This window comes from Cavenderia fasciculata (genome assembly GCF_000203815.1).
Source record: "Cavenderia fasciculata unplaced genomic scaffold Scf_Dfasci-G-o-80e12.f1-5, whole genome shotgun sequence".
Lineage (NCBI taxonomy): Eukaryota > Evosea > Eumycetozoa > Acytosteliales > Cavenderiaceae > Cavenderia > Cavenderia fasciculata.
Genome location: NW_004457735.1, coordinates 367447 through 391297, shown reverse-complemented (window position 1 = coordinate 391297; position 23851 = coordinate 367447). Strand labels below are relative to the sequence as shown.

The 23851-nt window shown below is 32.5% G+C and overlaps 6 protein-coding genes across 6 annotated transcripts; 4 read left to right on the top strand and 2 right to left on the bottom strand.

Annotated features, from left to right (window-relative positions):
* Positions 1-87: 87 nt before the first annotated feature.
* DFA_04974 (uncharacterized protein) lies at positions 88-3887 on the bottom strand (the record flags this gene model as incomplete). Its single annotated transcript, XM_004360638.1, has 10 exons — positions 88-169; positions 227-1445; positions 1512-1873; positions 1943-2320; positions 2402-2533; positions 2612-2680; positions 2754-3119; positions 3202-3438; positions 3522-3629; positions 3757-3887. The coding sequence occupies 10 exons, from the start codon at positions 3885-3887 to the stop codon at positions 88-90; spliced, it is 3084 nt and encodes a 1027-aa protein (XP_004360695.1).
* Positions 3888-4014: 127 nt separating this feature from the next.
* On the top strand, positions 4015-8243 carry DFA_04973 (uncharacterized protein; the record flags this gene model as incomplete). The annotated part of the gene is made up of 12 exons (XM_004360637.1): positions 4015-4058; positions 4090-4164; positions 4303-4403; positions 4506-4632; positions 4705-4950; positions 5036-5248; positions 5336-5554; positions 5782-6086; positions 6185-6320; positions 6392-6738; positions 6814-7203; positions 7339-8243. The coding sequence occupies 12 exons, from the start codon at positions 4015-4017 to the stop codon at positions 8241-8243; spliced, it is 3108 nt and encodes a 1035-aa protein (XP_004360694.1).
* A 220-nt stretch (positions 8244-8463) lies between these two features.
* On the top strand, positions 8464-11036 carry DFA_04972 (uncharacterized protein; the record flags this gene model as incomplete). The annotated part of the gene is made up of 5 exons (XM_004360636.1): positions 8464-8637; positions 8739-9890; positions 10407-10595; positions 10819-10899; positions 10965-11036. 5 exons carry the CDS (start codon positions 8464-8466, stop codon positions 11034-11036), a joined length of 1668 nt encoding a protein of 555 aa, XP_004360693.1.
* Positions 11037-11213: 177 nt separating this feature from the next.
* DFA_04971 (uncharacterized protein) lies at positions 11214-12485 on the bottom strand (the record flags this gene model as incomplete). The annotated part of the gene is made up of 1 exon (XM_004360635.1): positions 11214-12485. The coding sequence occupies one exon, from the start codon at positions 12483-12485 to the stop codon at positions 11214-11216; it is 1272 nt and encodes a 423-aa protein (XP_004360692.1).
* A 1534-nt stretch (positions 12486-14019) lies between these two features.
* On the top strand, positions 14020-20410 carry DFA_04970 (uncharacterized protein; the record flags this gene model as incomplete). Its single annotated transcript, XM_004360634.1, has 10 exons — positions 14020-15428; positions 15732-15806; positions 16131-16171; positions 16258-16518; positions 16600-17103; positions 17221-17751; positions 17835-18335; positions 18436-18954; positions 19040-19549; positions 19659-20410. 10 exons carry the CDS (start codon positions 14020-14022, stop codon positions 20408-20410), a joined length of 5103 nt encoding a protein of 1700 aa, XP_004360691.1.
* A 259-nt stretch (positions 20411-20669) lies between these two features.
* Positions 20670-23770, top strand: DFA_04969 (uncharacterized protein; the record flags this gene model as incomplete). The annotated part of the gene is made up of 7 exons (XM_004360633.1): positions 20670-20745; positions 20809-21399; positions 21491-22093; positions 22199-22436; positions 22689-22753; positions 22837-23376; positions 23457-23770. The coding sequence occupies 7 exons, from the start codon at positions 20670-20672 to the stop codon at positions 23768-23770; spliced, it is 2427 nt and encodes an 808-aa protein (XP_004360690.1).
* Between the last annotated feature and the right edge of the window lie 81 nt (positions 23771-23851).

The following is a 23851-nucleotide window of genomic DNA, read 5'->3' as shown; positions in this document are numbered from 1 at the left end:
AAATATAAAGTATATATCAATAGGAGTTGCCTCTTGTGTGAATTGTATAAAAATTATTATTATTATTATTATTATTATTATTAATATTTAAGACATTGATTTATCCCTCATCGTCTTTAATTTAAAAGTTTCTTTCATAGTTCCAACTCTTTTTATAATAAAATAGAATCTAAAATATAAAGAAATTAATATAATTATATCTCTCTATTTGTTTTTTTGAACATACCTATTCTTTTTAATAATATAAATTAAAATAATAGAAAGAGTTATGGCACCAACTACTCCAATGACAATACCAACAATCATTTTCCAGCTGTCGTTGGTTTTCTGACCTGGACAATTACTAGTTGGATTGATGAGAAGAGCAGAAAAGTCTGGGTCCATCAAACACTCTTTGCAATTGGGAAGATTGACACCAATCATGACATAGGATTCCTCGGCATCCTTTTTAGTGACATTCATAACTTGTGTCTTTGAATAGGTCTTTCTGCCATCGGTCACACTGTAATCCAAAAATCGTCCAAAGAATTGTGTAGTGTTTTTGACAACTCTGAGGTATTGGATGGAATCTCCACCAACAAAATTCTCGATTGATTCAATCTCTGTCTTGGAATCGTCACATCCAACCAGGATCTGTTCATTATTGATGGTTGTGATGAAAACCAAACGGAGAGAAGAGAATACCGAATCAAACGGCCACTTTGTTACATTGACCGATATCTTGATCGACCCATTTGCCAATTTATAGTCATCGCCACCAAATTGAATGGTTCTAGAATTATTTGAAAATTCAATGGTCGATGTAACATTGAGTTGGAAATAATCGGTTGCATTTTTTGAATATTGGTGGCTAGTTAGGTGATAATCGACTGACACAACGTCATCCTTTTTACGTTGAATGGTTGTCCAATTATTTGTCGGTAATTCTTTGATTACATTGTCATTGACATCAACCTCTTGAATGGACATCATGGTAAACGAGAAAGAGTAGTCTAAAAACTTAAAGGTAGCCGACGGATCCTTGTCAACCACAAAGTCGACGCCTGGTCCTTCTGATTTTAATTTACAATCAAAATCCAAGTACCCAGTATCGCATACGCATTGACCATTTACACATTCTCCATGACCAGTGCAATTATTTGTTTTCAATTGGCATTCGGCGTTGGTGGGAGGTGGGAAGGGGTAATACAAATCAAAAGAACCTGACCCCAACGGCACCATAATAGCAATCGATCCACGTCCCGATGCAGGTTGTCTTTCAAATTTACACTTGACATAGGTTTGGTTGGCAATAGTAAAATTGCAAAACATCATACCAGCCGAGGTAGTGACAATAACATAACTCTTTGGATCGGTCATTGAAAAATTACCAAAATATCCATATAAATGTGCATGTGTTGGTGGATAAGTTGGTGGTTCCAATAAATATGATGAAATAAATATATCTAAAATAAATAAATTAATTAATTTTCATTACATTTACTATTATTATATTATATTTTTTAACATACTTTTAACAATTGATATTGGCATTGAATAATTTGTATATTGATTATAAATGGTTAAATTTTGAATACCAAGTGGAGGATCATTGATAAAACAAGTAATTGTTTTGGTGTTGTAATTGATATTAGTCAATGTGCAAGGTACTTGACCAAAATTTAAATCAACTGTTGGGAAATAATCCAAGGCCCAATATTCAAAAGCTACTTGGAATTTGTATACTCCAAGTTCTGATTCACCACCACCAAATGAAGTCAAAAGGAATGACTTTTCAGACACTGTTACTTTAATAGAATAACCTGGTTTTGGTGGCTCAACAAGATTAATTGTTAAATTTTGTTGTGGTCCTAAATTTACTTGCATTTTAAATCTAAATAAAAAAAATATAAATTAATTATTAATATTATTTTTAAAGTTAATTAATTTTAATTTCACATACATTAATTGTTTGTTTGGTTCAATAGCTCTAACAAAATTTTTAACATTTTCCCCCCACCCTAAATTATTTCCCGTGATTGTAAATAATCCTTGAGTTGAATAGACATTGGTACTGTCAAGTGTCACATTACATTGAAAATTAGCTGGAGGGAGAAGGTTTGTGATCAATCTTGCTGAATTGGAAGCAAAACACCAATAACATGATGGGATGGCAGAGATACTGGTGTTTATGATTGTTAAACTTGCTATACCACAAAATTCTTCTGGCAACACGCCTCCAAGATTTTGGTTGTAACTGACATCTAGATTTAATTGAGGTGGTTTGTTTGATAACATTGAAACTGGAATAGTACCTGCAATCAAATTTCCTTTAAAGTCACTAAATAGTAATAAATACAAATTAGTAATGAATCTTTGAAAAAAAAAAGGAAATAAACATTATTTGAATGAATGTACATACGCTGTTACAATTCTATTTGGTAATGGAATACTTGGAAAAGATTGTAATTTAGAGTAAGAATATCTAATATTCTCTAATAATGGTGGATAAAAACTATAAGGATATTGTGGTTCCATTGTATTTGAAATGATACTAAAATATTTTAAAAAAAAAATTAAATTAAATTAATTGTCTTTCCTTCTTTCATATTTCTTTTTTTTTTAGACTTACAGTGATTTCATTGAAGTATATATTGATAAATCAGTTGGTTCAAAAGCATAATTAATACCTCCTAATCCCCTACAAAATAAATAAATAAAAATGATTAATATTAAAAAGTAAAATGGGGGAGCTTTTAATATTTTCTACATACAAACTAACAATTCTTTGTGGATAGATAAATGTTGGATTGATTGATCCAGTTGCAACGGAATCGACCATTAGGGAAGTCACATACTGCAATTGAGGACTATTTAAAATGAGTTTAATAGCCTGTGATCCTTTAGTGCCAATCATAATGACATCTTGCAAGATTGGGAAATTCAAGGCGTTCAATGTAATAGTTTGTGCTACATTGCATTCGAGCATGATTTGCATGGAGAATAATTTTGGCAGAATAGCAGTATCCGTACCTAAAATTGTTTGTATTTTACTAGAGGAAATGAGAATGTCTCGGATTGCACTATTTGAAAATGATTCAAAATTCAGTGTTGTCAATGATGGTAATCCTGAAAATACTCTAAATTAAATGAAATAAATAAATAATAAATAAATAATGATTGATTGATTGATTATTATTATTATTATTATCATATTCCTACACTGATGATAAAAGAGGTTTACCAACTGAAAAATTTAAAGGAATATTTGTTATAATGCTATCGGTTTGCATTGTAAATGAAGTGAGTTTAGGTAAGTCTTGAAACATTGGGATGGTTCCTCCGTCACCCCAAGTAGACCCAGATGAAGAAATGGAGAGTGTTACCAACTCTGGAAAGGAAAATGTTGAAATAGAAGGAAGTGCTCCTACATTGGTATATCCAACAGGTGACATATTTCTACAAAAACAAAAAAAACAAATTGATTAGAATACCAATGTTACACCACAGTAATACATACTACTATTATTAAATACACATACATTGCTAAAACATGATATGAACCACCAGAACCAAAAGGAGATCCACAAGTGAATTGACCACTACTACATATCGATGCTACATCTTGAGGTATAGTAGACCCATAATATCTAATTAAATATATACAACTGTTGACTATATTATAATATAAATGTACAATATGGGAAACAACCAATGTTAAATCTTTCTTTCTTCTCCTCTCTTCTATTCCATCTCTCATCTTGGTTAAGTTTTAACCTACGTTGATCTATTGGTAATTGTTGTTGTTGTGCCTCTGTAATACTAATTGTATTAATTGAAAATATAAACAAAATGATACCCACAATGAAAATGAAACGATGATGGGGTGATCTGTCCATCATCATCATTTTATCTCTGTGTGTAAAAATAAATAAATAAATAAATAAATATATATAAGTAATAATAATAATAATATTAAGATATGAGAAATGTCTATGAAGTTTAAATGCATACGCAAAACAATTGATCATATGCATGGGTGCCCAACCACCAACCTTCTACGAAGCTCTAAAAACGAGGTAAAAACGTTCGAAGTTTTTCTTTGCCAAGACAGAGAAACCTTTGGATTAAGATATTTTGGGTTGATCTTGAAGATCTTGATCTTTATTCCGACATTCCTTTAGGGTTTGAAAAGTCTCCTAATAGAAATAGAACAGTTTGTAGTAAATAGATAGAGATAGAGATAAAGGGTGTAAATAAATAGAGGGGGTTTAAAATGATCATTCTACCCTCACCTCGATCAGGAGTGTTAAACCTAAGTAGATTTGTTTTCAACATTGTATTATTATTATTTATTTGTATTTGTATTACCAACAACCATGACATTCAACATGTAAACTCTCAAGTATTATCTTCATCAGAGTGTATGTATGACTAGCTAGCTATAGTAGCTTGATCATCATCATCATCACATGATCATCTTCTCTTACTTGACCATTTATTTTGTACACTGTATCTTAATTTAGTAAGCTCGGCACAATGGATCGTTCAACAATACCAACTGTCTGTAGCACAAGACTCAAACTCTATTTGTATTAGTTCCTTTTTTAAATGTGGTACTGGTACTGACGGAGCATTTCACTTGTTAGCAGTGTATGTATACACTTATCAAAGATAAACAATACACTATGTACTAATTCTCTATCTAACTTTCTATCTATAAAGTAATGTACAACCTAGATCATTACTGCCATCAGGTACACCATCAAACACGTTGGTATCACTTGATCTGTCACAAGTAACATCAATCGTACTTCAACCATTCACTAGTGTTGTCACTGATCCATCACTCGATATTATGAGCAAATTAAAGAATATGCCACTCTTACAAACAGCCCAATTTATTCATGACACCACTTTTACAACCATTCCAAATGATTTCATGATTGATAAACCTATCCTAAACAAAATGTATGTCACATAAATAACTCTAAATTAAGTACCCCCATAGGATTATTTAATTAATTAATTAATTTAATTAAATGATTAAATTTAGATATATTGCATCAGTAAATTTAGAGTCAGCATCAAATCTATTTAATGGATCTAATATTGAAGTTATAGATATTGTTGTGAGTAAGATTAATAGTCTTGTTTTGGATACATCGTTTTATTATCCAAAATTACAAACTCTTACGATTGCCATTCAATGTGACAATCCTCTAAATTGGGTGATTACCAATACTTCATTCCCTGCTCTTTTAGATTTGTATGTATCTATAAATATTATAACATTTCCCTTTAAAACTAACAAATAACCTTGGGTTGTTAATTATATATATATATATATCTATAGATATATTTCAAGTACAATATGCAACAAAAATGTAATTGTTGATATATTGATGCCGATGAGATCGGTGGGTACTATGAATCAACCAACCTCACCTTCGACAATGGGTTACATTAAAACAAATTTATTGTATCCCGAAAAAGTAGAATACTATACATTTGGAGGTTACTTGGCCCAATATAACACTCCCAACATGTCTCTTTTTACAAATCTTAAATCATTGTATGTTTAGTTTGTGGTGGATTAATATTTATTAAATTTCACCAACTTTTACTTACTTATTCTTCCTTTTTGATTCGAATGTCTAGACATATTTTCGGGTCTCAAATAACATCATTTCCTTTGACAAGTTATCCAAAAAATCTTTTTACACTGTAAAGTGAGAGGGAGAGAGAGAGAGAGAGTTAGATGTTATACTTAAACTTATACTTTTAATATATTAAATTTAGTAATATTGATCCATCACATATTTCTACTATTCCAAATATACCTATACCAAAACTAATAACAACCTTTATGATCAAGAATGGGTTAATTGGAACACTACCTCCAAACCTTTTAGACAATGTACCGACAAAGGCTGGTATATCATTTTCTGGTAATCAGAATCTAGTAGGTCCCATTACAGAATCGTATTGCAGTGTCAATTTCTTATCGATATTGAATACATCCATTACAACCATTCCCGATTGTTTTTGGTGTTATCCAGGTATGATTGACACGACTTTAACCAAACCTTCAAATATTCAATGTAGTAAGTAGTAATAGATAGACAAACAAACAAACAAATATATGTATTTAAAAACTAAATATATTTTTTATCTATCTATCTATCTATCTATCTATTTTTAGTACCACGTATCGACAGTTTTAATTTGTACTCTTATTTTGGTGTATTTAATATTACTGGTAGTTTACTAGGTTGGGCAAAGGGTATCACAACCCCTACTCCCAGCACCACATATACTATACCAAACAAACTTTTATCGTAACTATATATATATCTTCTTCTTCTCTCTTTTTTTCTAAAGTTTATTTATTTTTATTCTTTCTTTTTAGATTTTTTATGAACCTTACATTAGGATACCAACAAACTTTTTCCATTTCATTGATACAATCACTTCCAAATTATGTATTCTCAGTCAAGGAAACTACTTTTACATTTGGAACTAGAACTACTATCAGTCAAAATGCAAATTCTGTTGAATTGAATGTTACCTTTAGTGATGGAACGATTACAGACCCTGAAATTACACCATCACTCCTAGTTGATACTTCTCCATGCATAGTGAAACAAATTTACTCTGACAATACAATTAATTGTGTTGCCACTATCCTACCAAATTCATCCAATATGATTTATGCTTCAAATTCATTCTTTTCAACAAAATCATCTTTTACTAAATGTATGTAAAAAAAAAAGAAAAAAGAAAAGAAAAACAAATATTTATTTAAATATTTATTAATTTAATTATTTATAGATACATTTGTAACAGCTGTAGAATTACAACCAATTATATACCCTCCAACTAGTTTAAAACTACATGGATTTTTTGGGAATTTAAAACTACCACAAGATTATGTGTATATTAGATCAAATCAGACAGACTATCTTTGTAATATTACTAGATTTGAAAGTAGTATTATTGAATGTACCTTAACATCACAACCACCATCTGGACAAATGTCACTGGGTGTAGTCGTTTATAATGGGAACTTTACATCAGATAGTCTTGTCTATATCCCCTATCCACTACCACCAAATGATAATTGTGTAAATAGAACAAATAATTGTAATGGACATGGTCAATGTATAAATGGTCAATGTGTATGTGACCAAGGTTATTATGATGATTGTAAATTTCAAACTGGTATGTTGTAAACAAAAACTAATATAATAATAATAATATATTAATATATTAATAATTAATTATTATTTATTTATATTAATATATTAATAATAATTAAATATTTATACTTATATTATATTATTATATTGTTTTTAGATCCAAATATTATAGTTGAAACAAATAGATCAAGTCCATCATTTTCATTTAAAGATTATTCATTTTCATTTAATATATTATCGATTCAAGAATTGGATTTGGATGATGTAGTGATTAGAGAATTAAATACAAACTCTTGGAATTCTAGTGAATCTGTGTATTCGACATACTCTTCGATTGTGTATGTATTGACATCACACCAAAATCAATCGGTTACTGTTAATGCAACTGATTTCCTCAATACCAATGTTACCACATACTTTGAATTTTCAAATCAATCAAGGTCAGTTTCATTTGGTGGACAGGATATTCAGCTGGCAAGTGGGTCGATCAAGATATCGGTTAATATCACAAACTGGCCATTCGTATCGGTACTGACACACCTGAGAGTGGTATTTTCAACCATTATCAACACCGACCAACAAAATATTATTGGGTGTGATGATTCGGCCAACAGTATCAATCCATTTGAAAACTTTGCCAATGGTGATTCGTTGCAGTACCTCAGAGTCGTCAAAAACACAACACAATTCTTTGGACGATTCTTGGATTACAGTGTCTCTGATGGAAGAAGGACCTATTCAAAGACACAGGTATTAAACGTCACTAAAAAGGATGCCGAAGAGTCTATTGCAACTATTGGTATTAGTCTACCACAATCACAACAATCTATATTGGATCCTGATTTCAGTGCTCTGTTGGTTAATCCTAAAAGCTATTGTGATTCCAATACCAAAAATGATAATTGGAAGATGATTGTTGGTATCGTGGTTGGAGTGGTCGGTGGTTTATGTCTTGCCATCGTCCTTTTCTTTATCATTAAAAGTAATAGATATTATTGTATTCGTCGCGAAAAGATTCTTGAATCTAAAATGAAATCAACAATCTTTACAAATAATAAATAATAAATAAATAATAAATAATAAATAAATAAATACAAATATTTATATTTATGTAAATTATGTAAATTAAAACATGTTGTGCTACTTTTTCTTTTCTTTCTTTCTTTTTTTAATTTATTTATTTTTTGATTTTTTTTAAATTTGATACTTTGTTTTGGTGTGCTTCGAAATATTCATTATTAAAGAATGAATAACTTCTCCGTCTCTCTTTCTCTCTTTGAAGATGGATAAGTTTAGAATAATCGTACTTGGTGATTCAAAAGTGGGCAAGAGAACGTTTGTAGAGACATTCTTTAGTCCGTCTCCATTTGACCTGTTGGACAATGATAATGATAATATTCAAACAAAGATATTAAATATACCAGAATGTTATCTTGATGAATTAAATGCAACTGTTGTAAGTATTCTCGTTACTTTATATAACTAAAGATGATTGTATCTTCTTCTTCTTACTTGACCTAATCATAATAATTTATTTAATTATATATTTAAATTTAGACAATAGTTAGAACAATGTCATCATATTCAACATTCTTATCAAATGTATTCTTTTTGGTGTACAATGTTACTGATCAAAGTACATACGATAATATTAAAACATGGAGAAAGCAGATTGATAGACTTTGTATTGACCCACATCGACTGGTTATTGTGGTTGGTACGCATTGTGATCCTCGTCTCTCCAACAAGAGAGTTGTGACTACAAAGGACGCATCGGATCGTGTGAGTAATACCTTTGGTATATTAGGATACCACTCATACTTTGAAATGTATAAAGATCACTGTGACACAAATACTAGACAATTGATAGCAAGACGATTAGCATCATCTTATAATCGTACTCTTGGTTACAATATTTCAAATATTCCACATCATCTATTACAAAAGATTAATTTAAATGCTATCAAATATCCTATTATTAATAATTCTAATAATAACTGTAATAATAACCGTAACAATAATAATGTAATTAATAATGTATTTAAATACAAGATGATTGCAATGAAAATATTTAGAATGGTAGGAGAGATACATCAGATGCTGGGATTAAGATCAATTAAATTGTCAACATCTTTTGCCTCGGTTTGGTGTTCTCATCCTACCCTCTATCCAATGGTCGAGTATAGAAGGATACATGGGTATCCAAACATTACATTCTTTCAACAGACATTTGAAAGTGGAATATTCAATCGCAACAATACCAACCTCGATATGTTTCTAAAGGTATTTGGTAAAGAACGACAACCCAATAGATACATGTTAGAATATCATTTCATCGATTCCAAGATGGTCGATGATTGTTGTGTTGCAGGATCAATAGATATCATCCAACACTTACAAAAGGTGTATCAACTAAATTGGAGTGAAACTGGGTTCTACATGTCTGTCATATTTAATCATTTAGAATTAACTAAATACATTGTAAATAATAGTAGTAGGAGATCAATTGAAAGTGATACCACCACCACCGCCGCCGTCACCGTCACTTTCGGTAGTTTAATATTAACCAATCAAATGATCAATAATGCAATTGAATTGGCAACAATCTATAAAAGAGTTGATCATTTTAATTATCTAAGAGATATTATATGTACTAATTCTAATAATAATAATAATAATAATAATAATAATAATAATAATAATCAATTTGTAAATTATATAACTTCATTTTTTAAATAATAATAATAAATAATAATGATGGATAAACATCATCACTTGGGGTTTGAAATTATACTTAATTATTTTTTCATAGCATCAATAGCAAAGAGATAAAGATAAACAAACAAGATATATACAACATACCTACCTCTATAGAATCAATCAATGATGGTAGCGATTGATTGCAAGAGAGTAATAATAAACAGATTATTACTATTTTGATATGTTGTTTGGTTTATGTAGTATGCATTTGTCATGGACAGTACAACAGTGATTGTATCTATCATAATCGAGAAGGTCAGACCTTTCTGCTTGTAGCCTGGACGACTATAATACAATGGAGCCAGTAGGTACATACACAGAGGCTACGCCCATGGATCCATCCGGTGGTTCGCAATTTACCATCCGATTTGGAGGTGGGACCTGCGCAGGTGAAGAGGCTTATTCTGAAATCTATTTACATTGTGAGCCAAATGTAAGTCTTATACATATTGTCTATTATTATAGGCAAAATCATATATAAGAGCTGCATATCAAGCAGCCCAATGGCCACAGTATGGTTATTGCGCAACAAAGACAACATTTGAAATTGCCTCTTCCTTGTTTTGTCCAGGCAGCCACAGCAGCAGCGATAACAACAACAGCGATGACACCGGTGCTGATAATAATGATAAATGGAAAACACCATCAGGAATTGTAATAATAGGGGTTGCCATTGGCTTGGGACTTTGGCTTGGAATAGCTTTACACTTTATCTGTTAATTAAATAATCCTACAATGGATTAACAAGTAACAGCTAAGTAATTACTACTGATTGGATAGTTCATAAAGGCTAGAATGTGGCGAATTTAAAACCTCTTACACATAGATCCAATCCTAGAATACAACCCCCTTTATGGAAATAATTATAAAAGATAAGACAGCTTCACAAAGTTTTCCATCCAAACAAACAGATAATAATAGTATTAATAGTAATAATGATAATGATAATAATGATAATGTAATTAATAGAGCATTCAAGACACAGATTCGAATAGATATCTTATTAAAAAGATATCTATTCAGGGTACTACGATGTTCAATTTTAACAAACCAAATCGATCGATCGATCGATCGATAGATAGACTATTCAATTAAAAATATTGAAATAATTTAAAATAAAAGTTTAAGATAAATAGAATGTTTAATTATATATATATATATATATATATATATATATATATATATATATATATTTATTTAATTAATTAATTATTTATTTATTTATTTATTTATTTATTTGTTTGTTTGTTTGTTGAAATTTATTAATTATTATTATTTTTGAATTTGAAAGGAACTGGTGGACCAAACGAAGGCTATATTCTTTTTATCCTCTTTAGTATAAAGACCCTGAACATTTTTAGCACGTTTTTCATTATGATAAAAACCAGTAACCAAGTTAAAGTCTTTGTATTCATTTGGAACAGAGAGAAAGCAAGATACCTTTTTGTTCAAGGAAAAAGCGAGGCGAGTTTTAACGGTCTCTGTGACGTAATAGACAATCTCGAAGGTTTTTGGATGTTGGTATCCAAACATACTGTTGTAGGATTTGCCAGACTTGAATCTATCACCTGTAAGCTTGTAAGTGATAGAGTCATCAGTGATAAAACCGCTTGGCAACTGGTCGGCAGCGACTCTCTCGACATTGAGGATGGTAGCAGGCGACATACATTTGGTGCCGGACAAGTAGGTAATGAAATTAGACTCAACGTTACAGTTGGGAATGGGAACTAGTTCTCCATTTGGATGAATGAACTTGTCATAGGCGATAAAGCGCAACTTGAAAGTTCCTGTAGAGTCACTATCTTTGGTCTTAGTCACTCTGATACCTTTGAGGCAGACAGTACCGTCATCCAAACAATTGCCGGTATAGTTTTCAAGGTTGTAAGTCTCGTTATCTTCAGAGTGCACCGATGCAATGACAACAATATGTTGGCGCTTGGTGATTGAATCATCGGCACGAACAAAATGACCAGACAACTGTAGTCCCCAAGGACCCGTTATTCCTTTCTCTACTACACAATCGGAGGTTAATGTCAGTACCATATTCATCCCAGGGGTTAGAGCATCAGAGGCAGAAAAGGCAGAAGCAGAAGAAGCCGTGGCGGTACCAACACCAACACCAGCACCAGCACCAGCACCAGCAAGTTGTTTCTTTTGTTTCTTTTGTTGTTGTTGAAGTTTCTTTGGAGAGACAACCTTTTTTGTTACATCCTTGCTCTTTCTGCCAACAACGGCTTGGGGTGCACCAACCATTTGAGACGTGGAAGCGACTGATGATGAGGAAGAGCCCCCAGGAGAAGACTGGGCTGACGATGGCGACCAAGACCCAAAATCCACAGAAAAGCTAAAGTCCATTTGAGCAAGATTATTATCTGCTGAACTTGGAAATTGTTGATCGACATCAAACTTTTGTTGTTGTTGTTGTTGTTGTTGTTGTGGAGGAAGAGAAGATGTTGATTGATTAATTAGACCGCTGTTTCTTAGACTGAAAGCAGTTTGGTTGATTGTTGAGTAGACAATGGGAGATCGATTGTTGTTGGTCATGTGTCAAAACATTTGTTATTGGTTGTTGTTGTTGTTGTTGTTGTTGTTGAGGGAGCTGTAATTGTTGTTCTAGGAGCTGTATTTGTTGTTGTAGGAACTGAAAATGTTGTTGTTGTTGTTGTTGAGGTAGATGACTAGCATCGATATTATTAAAATTATTAAACATTTTTTAATTTTAGGATGATAATAATAATATATTAATAATCAAAGTGATAATGTTAAAGATGAGATTGATGTATGTATTTATTTATGTTTGTGATGTTTCGATAGTACACAATGAACATCAAGTTGATGGCTTTTTATGTTTCACACAAACAAAAATAAATACACCAATCTCATCAAATCTAATTTTTTTATGATGATTGTCACTAAATTTTTAAATTTTTGAGCCTAAACTCAATATATATAAATCTCCGAGCTGCATTGCATTATTGTGGTGGAGACCCTCAAAGTTCTCGCAAAACCTGTCATGTTTGAAAGGGTACCCAAAGAATAAATTTCAGCGAAAACAAAAAGGGAGGGGGGTTTCCCTTGTCTCTTTTGGGCTCCAAAAAGGAGTAATTTTTTGGTGCTCCTCGGACGGTTAAATTTCGATGGAATAAATCTAATTACTGAACTTCATAACTAATTCGGATTATTTATTTATAAATACTAAAAATAAATATAAATATTAATAATAAGTAATCGTAATATATATAATAATAATAATAATAATATAAATATAATAATGCCCTTTTTTTTTTTTTTTGTATGACATACAAGTTGCAGAGATAAGAGAGAGATACAAATCATAAACAAGAAACAAAAAAGTGGAGACACCAACAATGGTTTTTTTATAGTCTTTGGTCTTTGTTGTTAGACTTATAATGTCAAGAATAGAAAAAAACAATATAATAAATTAATATTAATATTTATAATTATTGTGATTGTCGCGTACCTTGAAATTCGAGTCTACTATACTGTACTGTATCTGTACAGTACTACAGACCATTTTAAATTTATTGAATTGATTATGTAGATTAGGGTTTACAACATGTCATATACATCTTGATAGTCAATTCAATAAATTTAAAATACATACAACACCTGATTAGGGTGTTGGTGGTCAACCTTTGATGGCTTGCCTCTGGATGGTTAAGTTCATAGTATTTCTCTAATAGTAAATTACTATTTTAACTATTAACAAATTGTGCGCATTGTCATTGATAATATGAACGTTCGCTAACATGTATTATCTTTGAGTAGAATCTCGGACATCCGTCGATGTCGATTTCTCTACTCTACAAATTCTTGTCATTCTTCCTGATTAGAATGTAGATAATATACAATACTTGTCCTTATCTATTCTGATCGTTTTCTCTTATATATATATATATATATTATTAATATCTAGTTAAAAGCAACCAAAAGAATCTATCTCTATTTTCTTGTTAGCTCACTACACTTTGATCTTCTTTGTTTTTTTTTTTTTTTAATTTTATTTACTTTTCTTTGCCTCTCGCTGTGCGGATCATTAAAGAGATAATATTATTATATGTTACAACAACAACAACCACCACCACTGCCATTATATTTACAAAGTTATATATTACAGAAATACAATGCACAGTATGACAAAGAATCTGAAGATCCTTTAAAGGTTGTACATGTTGATGATCAATCTGGTGAATGCTCATTCTATAATCTATCAAGTGTGATGATGGTATGCAAACATTGGTTTCAAAGTCTGAGAGTCATCTTGTCGCAATCAAATGTAAAAAGTATACCTCTACAAGTCATAGAAAGAATGGTTGATCTATACGATTTTGATAATGACAACTTGTCAGATGACAACGAGTCAGATGGTGTGTCGACGACGGTATGCTATCCTGAATGGTCTGTAATATCTTTGGAGCACATTCGGTCACTTGCACTGGTTGGTGACTTGCCAATTGATCATGACCTATTGGGCGAGGTGGTTAGGTCGATGAAGTCGTTAGAGTGTGTCGAGGTGTATGCGGACATTGACCGATTGGACAATGGGTTTCAACAGGTGACCGACTCGATCAACGCCTATTTCCACCAATACAATGATCATGGTAATGATATTAAATTGGTTGGTAAGCTGACTATCAACGATGTGGATGAATCGTTTGACGAGGTGATGGCGGCTGAAACATGCTACCCCTTTAAAGAAGTGACTGCTATCTTTATATGTGGCAATCGACAGATATCGGCTAATTGCAAGGTTGCGACATGGATGCGTGCATCAAAGGTCGAGGTTATGTGTGTTTTAGATGATGACCTTGATGGTGATGATCAGGTCAGTCTAGAAATCTCGCTTCGTTGCACTGACCTCTTTAACATTACCGGGCTTAAAGAAGTTGTCCTTGACTATGCCTACACCACATACTCTGACTTGATTATAGCGCTACAATCAAAAACACTCACTAGTCTTGAGACAGATATACGGTTTAAATACCAGGATGCTCAAGACGACGAATCGGTCGTTTCAAAACTCCAAGAGTTTGTAGACCGATTACACACCAACACGACACTCACCAATCTGTCTCTATGGAGTGACTTTAGTGTCAACGACAGCGACGGTGACCTCCAAGACACGATTGACACGGTTTGGACCGACGGTCTAGCAATTTTGTTGCAAAAAAACCAAACATTGAAACATCTCATGCTAGACTATGTACACTTTTTAGACGAACGTTTCTTTGAGTCGCTTGCCTCCAACACTACTTTGGAGACTCTCACCTTGCCCTATGAAAAATGGAGACAACTAAAGGAAAAGCATTGCAAATTGCTCTACAAGACACTTTCTCAAAATCGGACACTCAAACTATTAGACATGGATTTAAATTCAAAGCGTGACAAAGATCTAGTCAAACAAATCACCCTCATACCAAACAGAACTTGTTTGGTTAAAGTTTGGAATAAAAAAGGTACCTATATGTATACTATTTAAATAAATAAAAAATATTAAAATAAAAAAAAAATCAATTCTTATTTATTTTAATATTTCAAGAAAATTGATTTTTCTCATAGGGTCACCCCAAACCCAATAACACTGTATCTTGTATCAATGAAAAAATGATGGATGACTACGACCGGATTTGGACTAGAGGCATAAGTCCCAAAGCGGAAATCAAAAAAAATTAAAAAGACAATTAATAACACTCGTTCGGCTTTTTCAATTGATACAAGAGTCTGAAAAGATAGATATAGATAATTATATATAGCTTTTTATAAAGATAGTAAGGATGTACAACAAAAGTTTGAAATTTATATTATTCTTTGTTGTCTCTGTTATTCAACTGTAATCATTGTATTGTAAATGCTCAATGTAAGTGAAGATTAAGGCATATATAAATTAAATATAATATATATGTACCAAGCGAAACAAAAGATCAACATCTTCGCTAAGATTTATGGTGTGTCCCTGGCCTCACTTGAAAGTTTTTGTGCCATGTGCCGACGTAGTATCAATAAGGGAGGGTCCGTCCCGTCTAGAAGAAAAGAGCAAAAAGTCGTGTTAACAAGACTACCTACTATTTGCCTATTATTGAACAAAGAATAGATAGAGATTAGAATGCACAACAAACAGTTTAATATTTTAGTATTGGCTGCTGCTGTCTATTTGTTGTTATTCTGTAGTAGTAGTAGTAGTAGTTATATTGGTCGGGTTGAAGCTCAATGTATGTTTGCTCGTTCGAGATGATAATAATCCTCGTGATCATTTTTATTTATTTATATTTTATTTTATTTTATTTTATTTTTGTAGCTACCTCGTACACACTTTCGAATCTAACATTGAATAGTAACAACAAGAGTAGTAGTAGTATTACAGCAACTGGATACTTTGGTGATGATTTATCAGTTGTATCTGTATGGATTGATGAATACACGCATGCGTGTCAACTGACACAATTCACAAGTTACAGTCTCAACTGTACAGTTAAATCACTTGTATTTGGTAACAAGACTGTTAGCATTAAAATAGGTGACACCTTTTTGAATAGTACACTCTTCTTTGACACTATTCGTATGTACATACTATATTATTATTATTATTAATATTAAATTAAAACTATAGTTCATTAACTAAATTCATTCATTAAATTAGCACCATCATACACTCTTTCAAGTCTATCACAAAATGACTTCAAAATCATTGCTCTTGGATATTTTGGAGACAACTCATCATCATCGGTGGTTGTTTCAGTTTGGATTGATCGATACACTGAATGTCCAATCATCAGTTTCAACAGTACCAGTCTCACATGTACCTTTGAAGGTATCCCTGCAATTAATGTATCGAGTAACAAGACAGTCACTATCTTTATCGGCTATACTACTGCTTTGAATGGCTCACTCGTCTTTTACCAAGTTCCCGTTGTCTCTCATGTAACCTACAACGGTACTGCCAACACCATCTCAATCTATGGTAATCTCAGCAACACTGGCGGTATCTATGACTCTGACGTCTATTTTAACTCTAGCGTTTGCACTATCACCTTTGTAAGCTCATCACTTGTCAATTGTCAATTGAATAGGCGGTTCCCAACCGATACGTATACCTTCCTCTTTAGAAATGGATATACTATTTTATACCCTACTGTCTATATCCGTATGTATATATATTCAAATATTAAAAAATACATCATCATCATCACTAATTATTTATTATTATTATTTATTCATTCATTCACTAATCAATTTCCTTTTTTATTTAATTAAATTTTAGTATCTCCACCACAACCCCAACAAAACTACACTCTTTCAAGTCTGTCACAAGATAATAATGAAATAATTGCAAGTGGATATTTTGGAGATAATTCATCATTGGTTTCAGTTTGGATTAGTAGTAATGAGGACACTCCATGTCACCTCGTCAGTTTTAATAGTTCTGTTCTCAGATGTACTATCAACAATACCATGGGTAATACATCGGGCAACAAGACTGTCAATATCAGAATCGGTAACGCCACTGTTTTGACAGGTACAGTCTACTTTAACAATGTTTATTCAATCTCCCGAGTCACCTACAACAGCACTCTAAACTCAATCGTAATCCTTGGTGTTTTCAACGACACCGCTGTTACCTATGACACATCCGTCCACATCACACGCGACAACTACGCTTGGTTTTTGTGCACTGTCACCTTTGTAAGCTCTTCACTTGTCTATTGTCAATTGAATGAGCGTGTACCAATTGATACGTATACTGTCGTCTATAGAAATGAATTTACCTCTATATATTCAACTGTGAATATTAGTATGTATAAATTATAAATATTTATTATATTATTTATTAATTATTTATTAATTAAATTATTATTTAATTATTTAATAATGTAGCATATCAACCTTACAATTTGACAAGTCTTTCATTTGACTATAACCAAACCATCACTGCTACTGGATACTTTGGACATAATTCATCATTGGTTTCAGTTTTGGTTGAACAATACACTCCATGCAAACTCGTCAGTTTCAACAGTACCCAACTCAGATGTACCATCAGTCCACGTCCAACAGGTACCAGGACTGTCACTATCAAAATTGGATATACTCCTACTGTATTGAATGGTACACTCGACTTTGATAATGGTCCAACCAATTATTCAATCCAGAGTGTTACCTATAATAGCACTCTAAACACAATCAGAATCACCGGTAATCTTCGAGACACCAACACCGCTGTCACGATCCAAAACGGTACTCAATGGATAAGATTAAACATCACTTCTTTAGGTACTGGATTCATCAATTGTCAATTAAACGATCGTTTACCAATTGGTGTCTATGATCTCTCCCTTCAATCACCCTATTACATTTTATACTCTACTGTTAATATTAGTATGTATTAATAATAATAATAATAATAATAATATCGTGGTTTAAACATGGAGTTCCATTCACTAATATTCCCAACTCCCATTTATTTAATTTAAATTAGCATCTTTACCAATACCAGATTACGATATTCATAGTCTGTCACAAAATAACAATGAAATAATTGCTCGTGGATACTTTGGAAATGATTCATCATTGGTTTCAGTTTGGGTTGAACAATACACTCCATGTAAACTCGTCAGTTTCAATAGTTCCGTTATCAGATGTACTTTTGGCGGAACGCAGGGTAATACATCGGGCAACAAGACTGTCAGCATCAGAATCAGTAACGCTGTTTTGAGTGGTACACTCTACTTTAACAAAATTGTCTATTCAATCCATAGTGTCACCTACAACAGCAATCTAAACTCAATTAGAATCATTGGTGTTCTCGTCGACTCTGAAAACACCTATTACACATCCGTCTACATCTCACGCAACACATCCACCTATCAGTGCGCTATCACTTTTGTCAGCTCTTCACATGTCGATTGTCAGCTTCCAACTCAGCTTTTACCAACCGATACGTATACTATCGTCTATAGAAATGAATATAACACTCTATATTCAACTGTCAATATTAGTATGTACAAAAATAATTATTTATTATTTATTATTTATTATTATTTATTAATTATTATTATTTATTATTATAATTTAATTTTTAGCATATCACCCTTACAATTTGACAAGTCTGTCATTTGATGGTAACCAAACCATCTCCGCCAATGGGTTCTTTGGAGCTAATTCATCATTGGTTTCAGTTTGGGTTGGTGGCAATCAATCCACTGCATGTCCACTTGTCAGCTTTAACAGTACCAATCTCAAATGTACCGTCAGTCCACGTCCAACAGGTACCAAGACTATCACTATCAAAATTGGATATACTCCTACTGTATTGAATGGTACACTCGACTTTGGTAATGGACCAACCAATTATTCAATCCATAGTGTGACCTATAATAGCACTCTAAACACAATCAGAATCACTGGTAATCTTCTAGACACCAACACCACTGTCGCCATCCAAAATGGAGTCCATCATGTCGGTGTGACTGTCACTTCTTTCGGGACTGGATTCGTCAATTGTCAATTACACCAACGTTTACCTGTCAATACAACTTATCCAGTCTACCTCACAAGTTCTCATTATTCTTTAACCTCGTCTGTTTATATTAGTATGTATAATAATAATAATAATATATATATTTATAAAGAGTATACATAATATTCACAAACATCATCTAACAAACTAATTTAATTTAATTTATTTATTTAATTATTTAGCACCTGAAATTAAACCAAATCCAAACCTTTACTTTAGTTCATTTACTTCGATTCTACATCCATTGGGACTTAAAGCAACTGGATCTTTTGGTGATAACTCTAACAATGTCAATATTACAAGTTACTATAATGGTCGTACATCTAATTGTATCATCACTTACTTCTCATCAACCTATTTGATGTGTTCACTTGGCAACAACTACCCAGCCATTGAAGGATTCTACCCCGTCAACGGTGGATTCAATGGTGTCATCTATAACACTACCAACGTCTATTTTAAACAACGTAATTCTACATCCTCCTCCTCATCATCATGGTCATCGTCATCTGTTGATCCATCATCGTCATCCTCATCATCTGATGTAACATGTACATTGAGCAGATCAGGTAAACTCAAGGTTGAGTATCCAGGCAATGCTCCAATCAACTGTACCTCTCAAGGTATCAGTGAATGTAATGTTCCAGGTGGATTCCAATGTCTCGGTCTCCTTAGTTCTTCATCAACCAGATGTTCAGCTCCACACGAAATTGTTTGTCAAGCTTCATCTATCGTATGTCGTGTTGGTGGTATGTCTTGTTCCATTGAAGGCGGTCAATTAAGTATTAAAGCAGATACAGCTCTACCACCAAATGACAATTCACAATCTGATTCAAATTCCCAAACCAATGATGCCTCCCCCTTATCCTCTGTCTCATTCTCAACTCTCTTTATCCTCTCCTTATTATCCATCATTGCCTCCATTTTAATATAATTTCATCTCGAGAATGATCATTCATGTCATTCAATTTCTTCTTTGATGTATCTTACTTCAAAATAAACTATTCATCACCATCTATTCTATGATATAAAACAAACTATTTTTGTCTTTTCTCTGTTTGTGGGGGACATGACCAACTGTTTGTCTTTATCGGGACAAAGTAGACGATCTAAAAATTAATTCGAAAAAAACAATATGATGTCAGATGATCATCATGTCTATTAGAATTTAATTAAATTACAACAAACAAAGAATGTACAAATCACAGTTTCTATTATTAGTTGCTGCTTGTTTGTTATTCTATAGCAGTAGTAGTGTGATTGCTCAAAGTATGTGTTATAAGTTCAGTTGACACACAGCAACAGGCTAAAGCTGACCTTTTTTTTTTTTAGCACAACCTTCATCATACACTCTTTCAAGTCTTTCATTTGACTATAACCAAACTATTACAGCAACTGGGTATTTTGGAGATGAATCATCATTGGTTTCAATATTGGTAGATCAATATGCTGGTTGCCAAGTAACTCAATTTACAAGTACCAGTCTCAACTGTACCACTAGTCATGTGATCAACCCACACCATCATCAATCAGATGATGGTAACAAAACTGTCACCGTCATCATTAAAGTAGGTGATACTATATTGAATGGTACACTCTTCCTTGACGACAATGACAATAATAATAATAATAATAATAATACTGATTATTATTATATCTCAAATGTTGCTTATAATAATCGTGACCTCTCGATCATTCTAAGTGGTCATTTTGACGACACTGATTATGATACGGTTAATAGTACCTTAGTAACTGTTGAAACCATTGACCTCAGAGTTGAATGTAATGTCACTGCAATCAATACTACATCTATCTATTGTCAATTACTTGGTAATTATCGACAAAGAATATTGCAACCCAACACGACCTATGATATCTCTGTCATGGGTAAACTATTCAATTTAACATCTACCCTTTTGTTTAGTATGTATATTCTTTACATTGTAATTAATATTTATTCATTCATTTAAATTAACTAATACTCTTTTCTTTTCTTTTTTTTTCTAACTCAAAGATTACAATATTTCAAGTTTAACATTTGATGCAGATATACAAACCATTTCAGCAACTGGATACTTTGGAGAATATGGAGGGTTTATTTCAGTTTATGATGATCAAAAAACTTCATGTAGAATCACAAAGTTTAATAGTTCAAATCTAAATTTTATCATTCATCCAAATGAACCTGGTATAATGACCATTAGTATTAGTATCAATAGCGCTACTTTAATCGCTTCACTTGAAATCAAGAATACAACCAATTTTTATATTGCCAGTGCTCGGTACAACAACATGACCAACTCTATCAATATCACTGGTCAATTTCCCAACTACTCCTACTACTATTCCTATGCTGACTACTACACCTACTTTGGTGGAGCCATATATGTCTTTGTGACTGTTGATTATACCGACTATCCCCTTACCAATGGTGAAAAACTTCCAATCCAACTATTTATGTATCCATGCCATATTAGTGCCTTCACTAACCAATCGGTTGATTGCGAATTTAAATCACATCTACGACCCTATAATGCAACCTATCCATTATCCATCCATCTCTACAGCGGTACCGATCGGTCCTATGTTACCGTTTTAAACTCTACTATTGATATTAGTATGTTAATGATTACAACAAAAAATATATTTTAAAAGTCTCCATCCATCATTCTCACCATCCCTCCCTTTTATTTATAATATATATATTTATATAATTATATAGCACCTCATTACTATCATTTATATTCAGAATTTGATAATGTAAAAGCAGAGATTAATTCTATTGGATACTTTGGATTTGATCCAACAGTGGTTTCAGTTTTAGTTGGAAATGATAACACTCCATGTTCAATCATCGATTTCAATAGCACGAATATTAAATGTACCCTATTACCACGTCCAACTGGTATCCGTCTCACAAATATCACTATCAGAGTCAATGATATTGTTTTAAAAGAGTCGTTTATATCGATTCCCGAATCTTATATCTCTTATGTTGTCTTTGACAATATCCAAAATTCCATCACTCTTCTTGGTAATTTTAGTAGCTCTAGATATTTGAGCCAAGAATATGATGGAAATAGACGACGCTCAACCGTATATATCAAATCCAGAAACTTTGATGTCGATCGAAACAGCGCTGTATGGCAGTCGGCTCCATGTTTTGTCAATTTTCTCCAAAACCATATTATCAACTGTCAATTAAACGAAAGGTTACCTGTCAATGAAACATATATCGTTTACATTGACTATTATGTCACTTCTACTATTTATATCAGTATGTATTGATTAGTATTAAATTTATTAAAAAATTAATCTTACATACATATTAACCTTTCCCTATTTCATTTCTTTTTAAAGCACCAAAAGTATATGCATTGACAAGGGTATCATTTGATGATGCTCAAATAATCAATGCTCGTGGATTCTTTGGAAATGATTCATCAAAGGTTTCAATTTGGATTGATGAATACACTCCATGTCCAATTGTCAGCTTTTCTGATACCAATATCAATTGTATCATCAATCCACGTCCAACATCGAGTGAATTAAACATAGCTATTAGAATTAATGACAACATGAATGACACTACTACTACTACTATTTTAAATGGTACAGTATTTATTGACAATACCAACTATCATATCTCTCGGGTTGTATACAATGACACTCAAAATACACTCAAGATATTTGGTCATCTTGCCAACACGACTGTTGAAAACACTACCATCCAAATCAAACCGAGTCCGTCGTGGTCCGATTATACTTATAGTTGTATAGTCACTGCTGTCAACACTGGATTCGTAGATTGCCGATTAAGTGAGTATTCTCCATCCCGGTATCCCTGTAATGTCTCCATCTCAAGTTCCTCCTTTAATAATGATCTAAAGTCTATTACCAGTATGTATTATTTATAATTATACCTAAAACAATTTCAATCAATTGGTCATTTAATTATTTATTTACTTTGTTTTTTTTAGCATTGAGTACAAACGATCGCTATTACTATTATACTTTCTTTGCTACTCCAATGAGACTTCGAATCGATGGAAATTTTGGTGAGAGTCCTTCTGATGCGGCCAATGTCAGCGTTGAATTGGTTCTTTTCAGAAAAAGTGGCATTTCTTATATTGATTGTCCAATCTATTACTTTTCACCAAACTATTTGTTATGTTCTCGTCCCGTCAACATCCCTCTAATTAACTATGAAGACTACCTAGTCAACACCATAGTCAACAACATTATCATCAATAGTTATGTAGATATGTATCGACCTTACAGTGGATTGAGTTAATTCGATCATCATCTACTTCGTCTTCTTCTTCCTCTACCCACCCTCCCACCCAAGTATTCTCAACTCTTATTATTCTCCTCT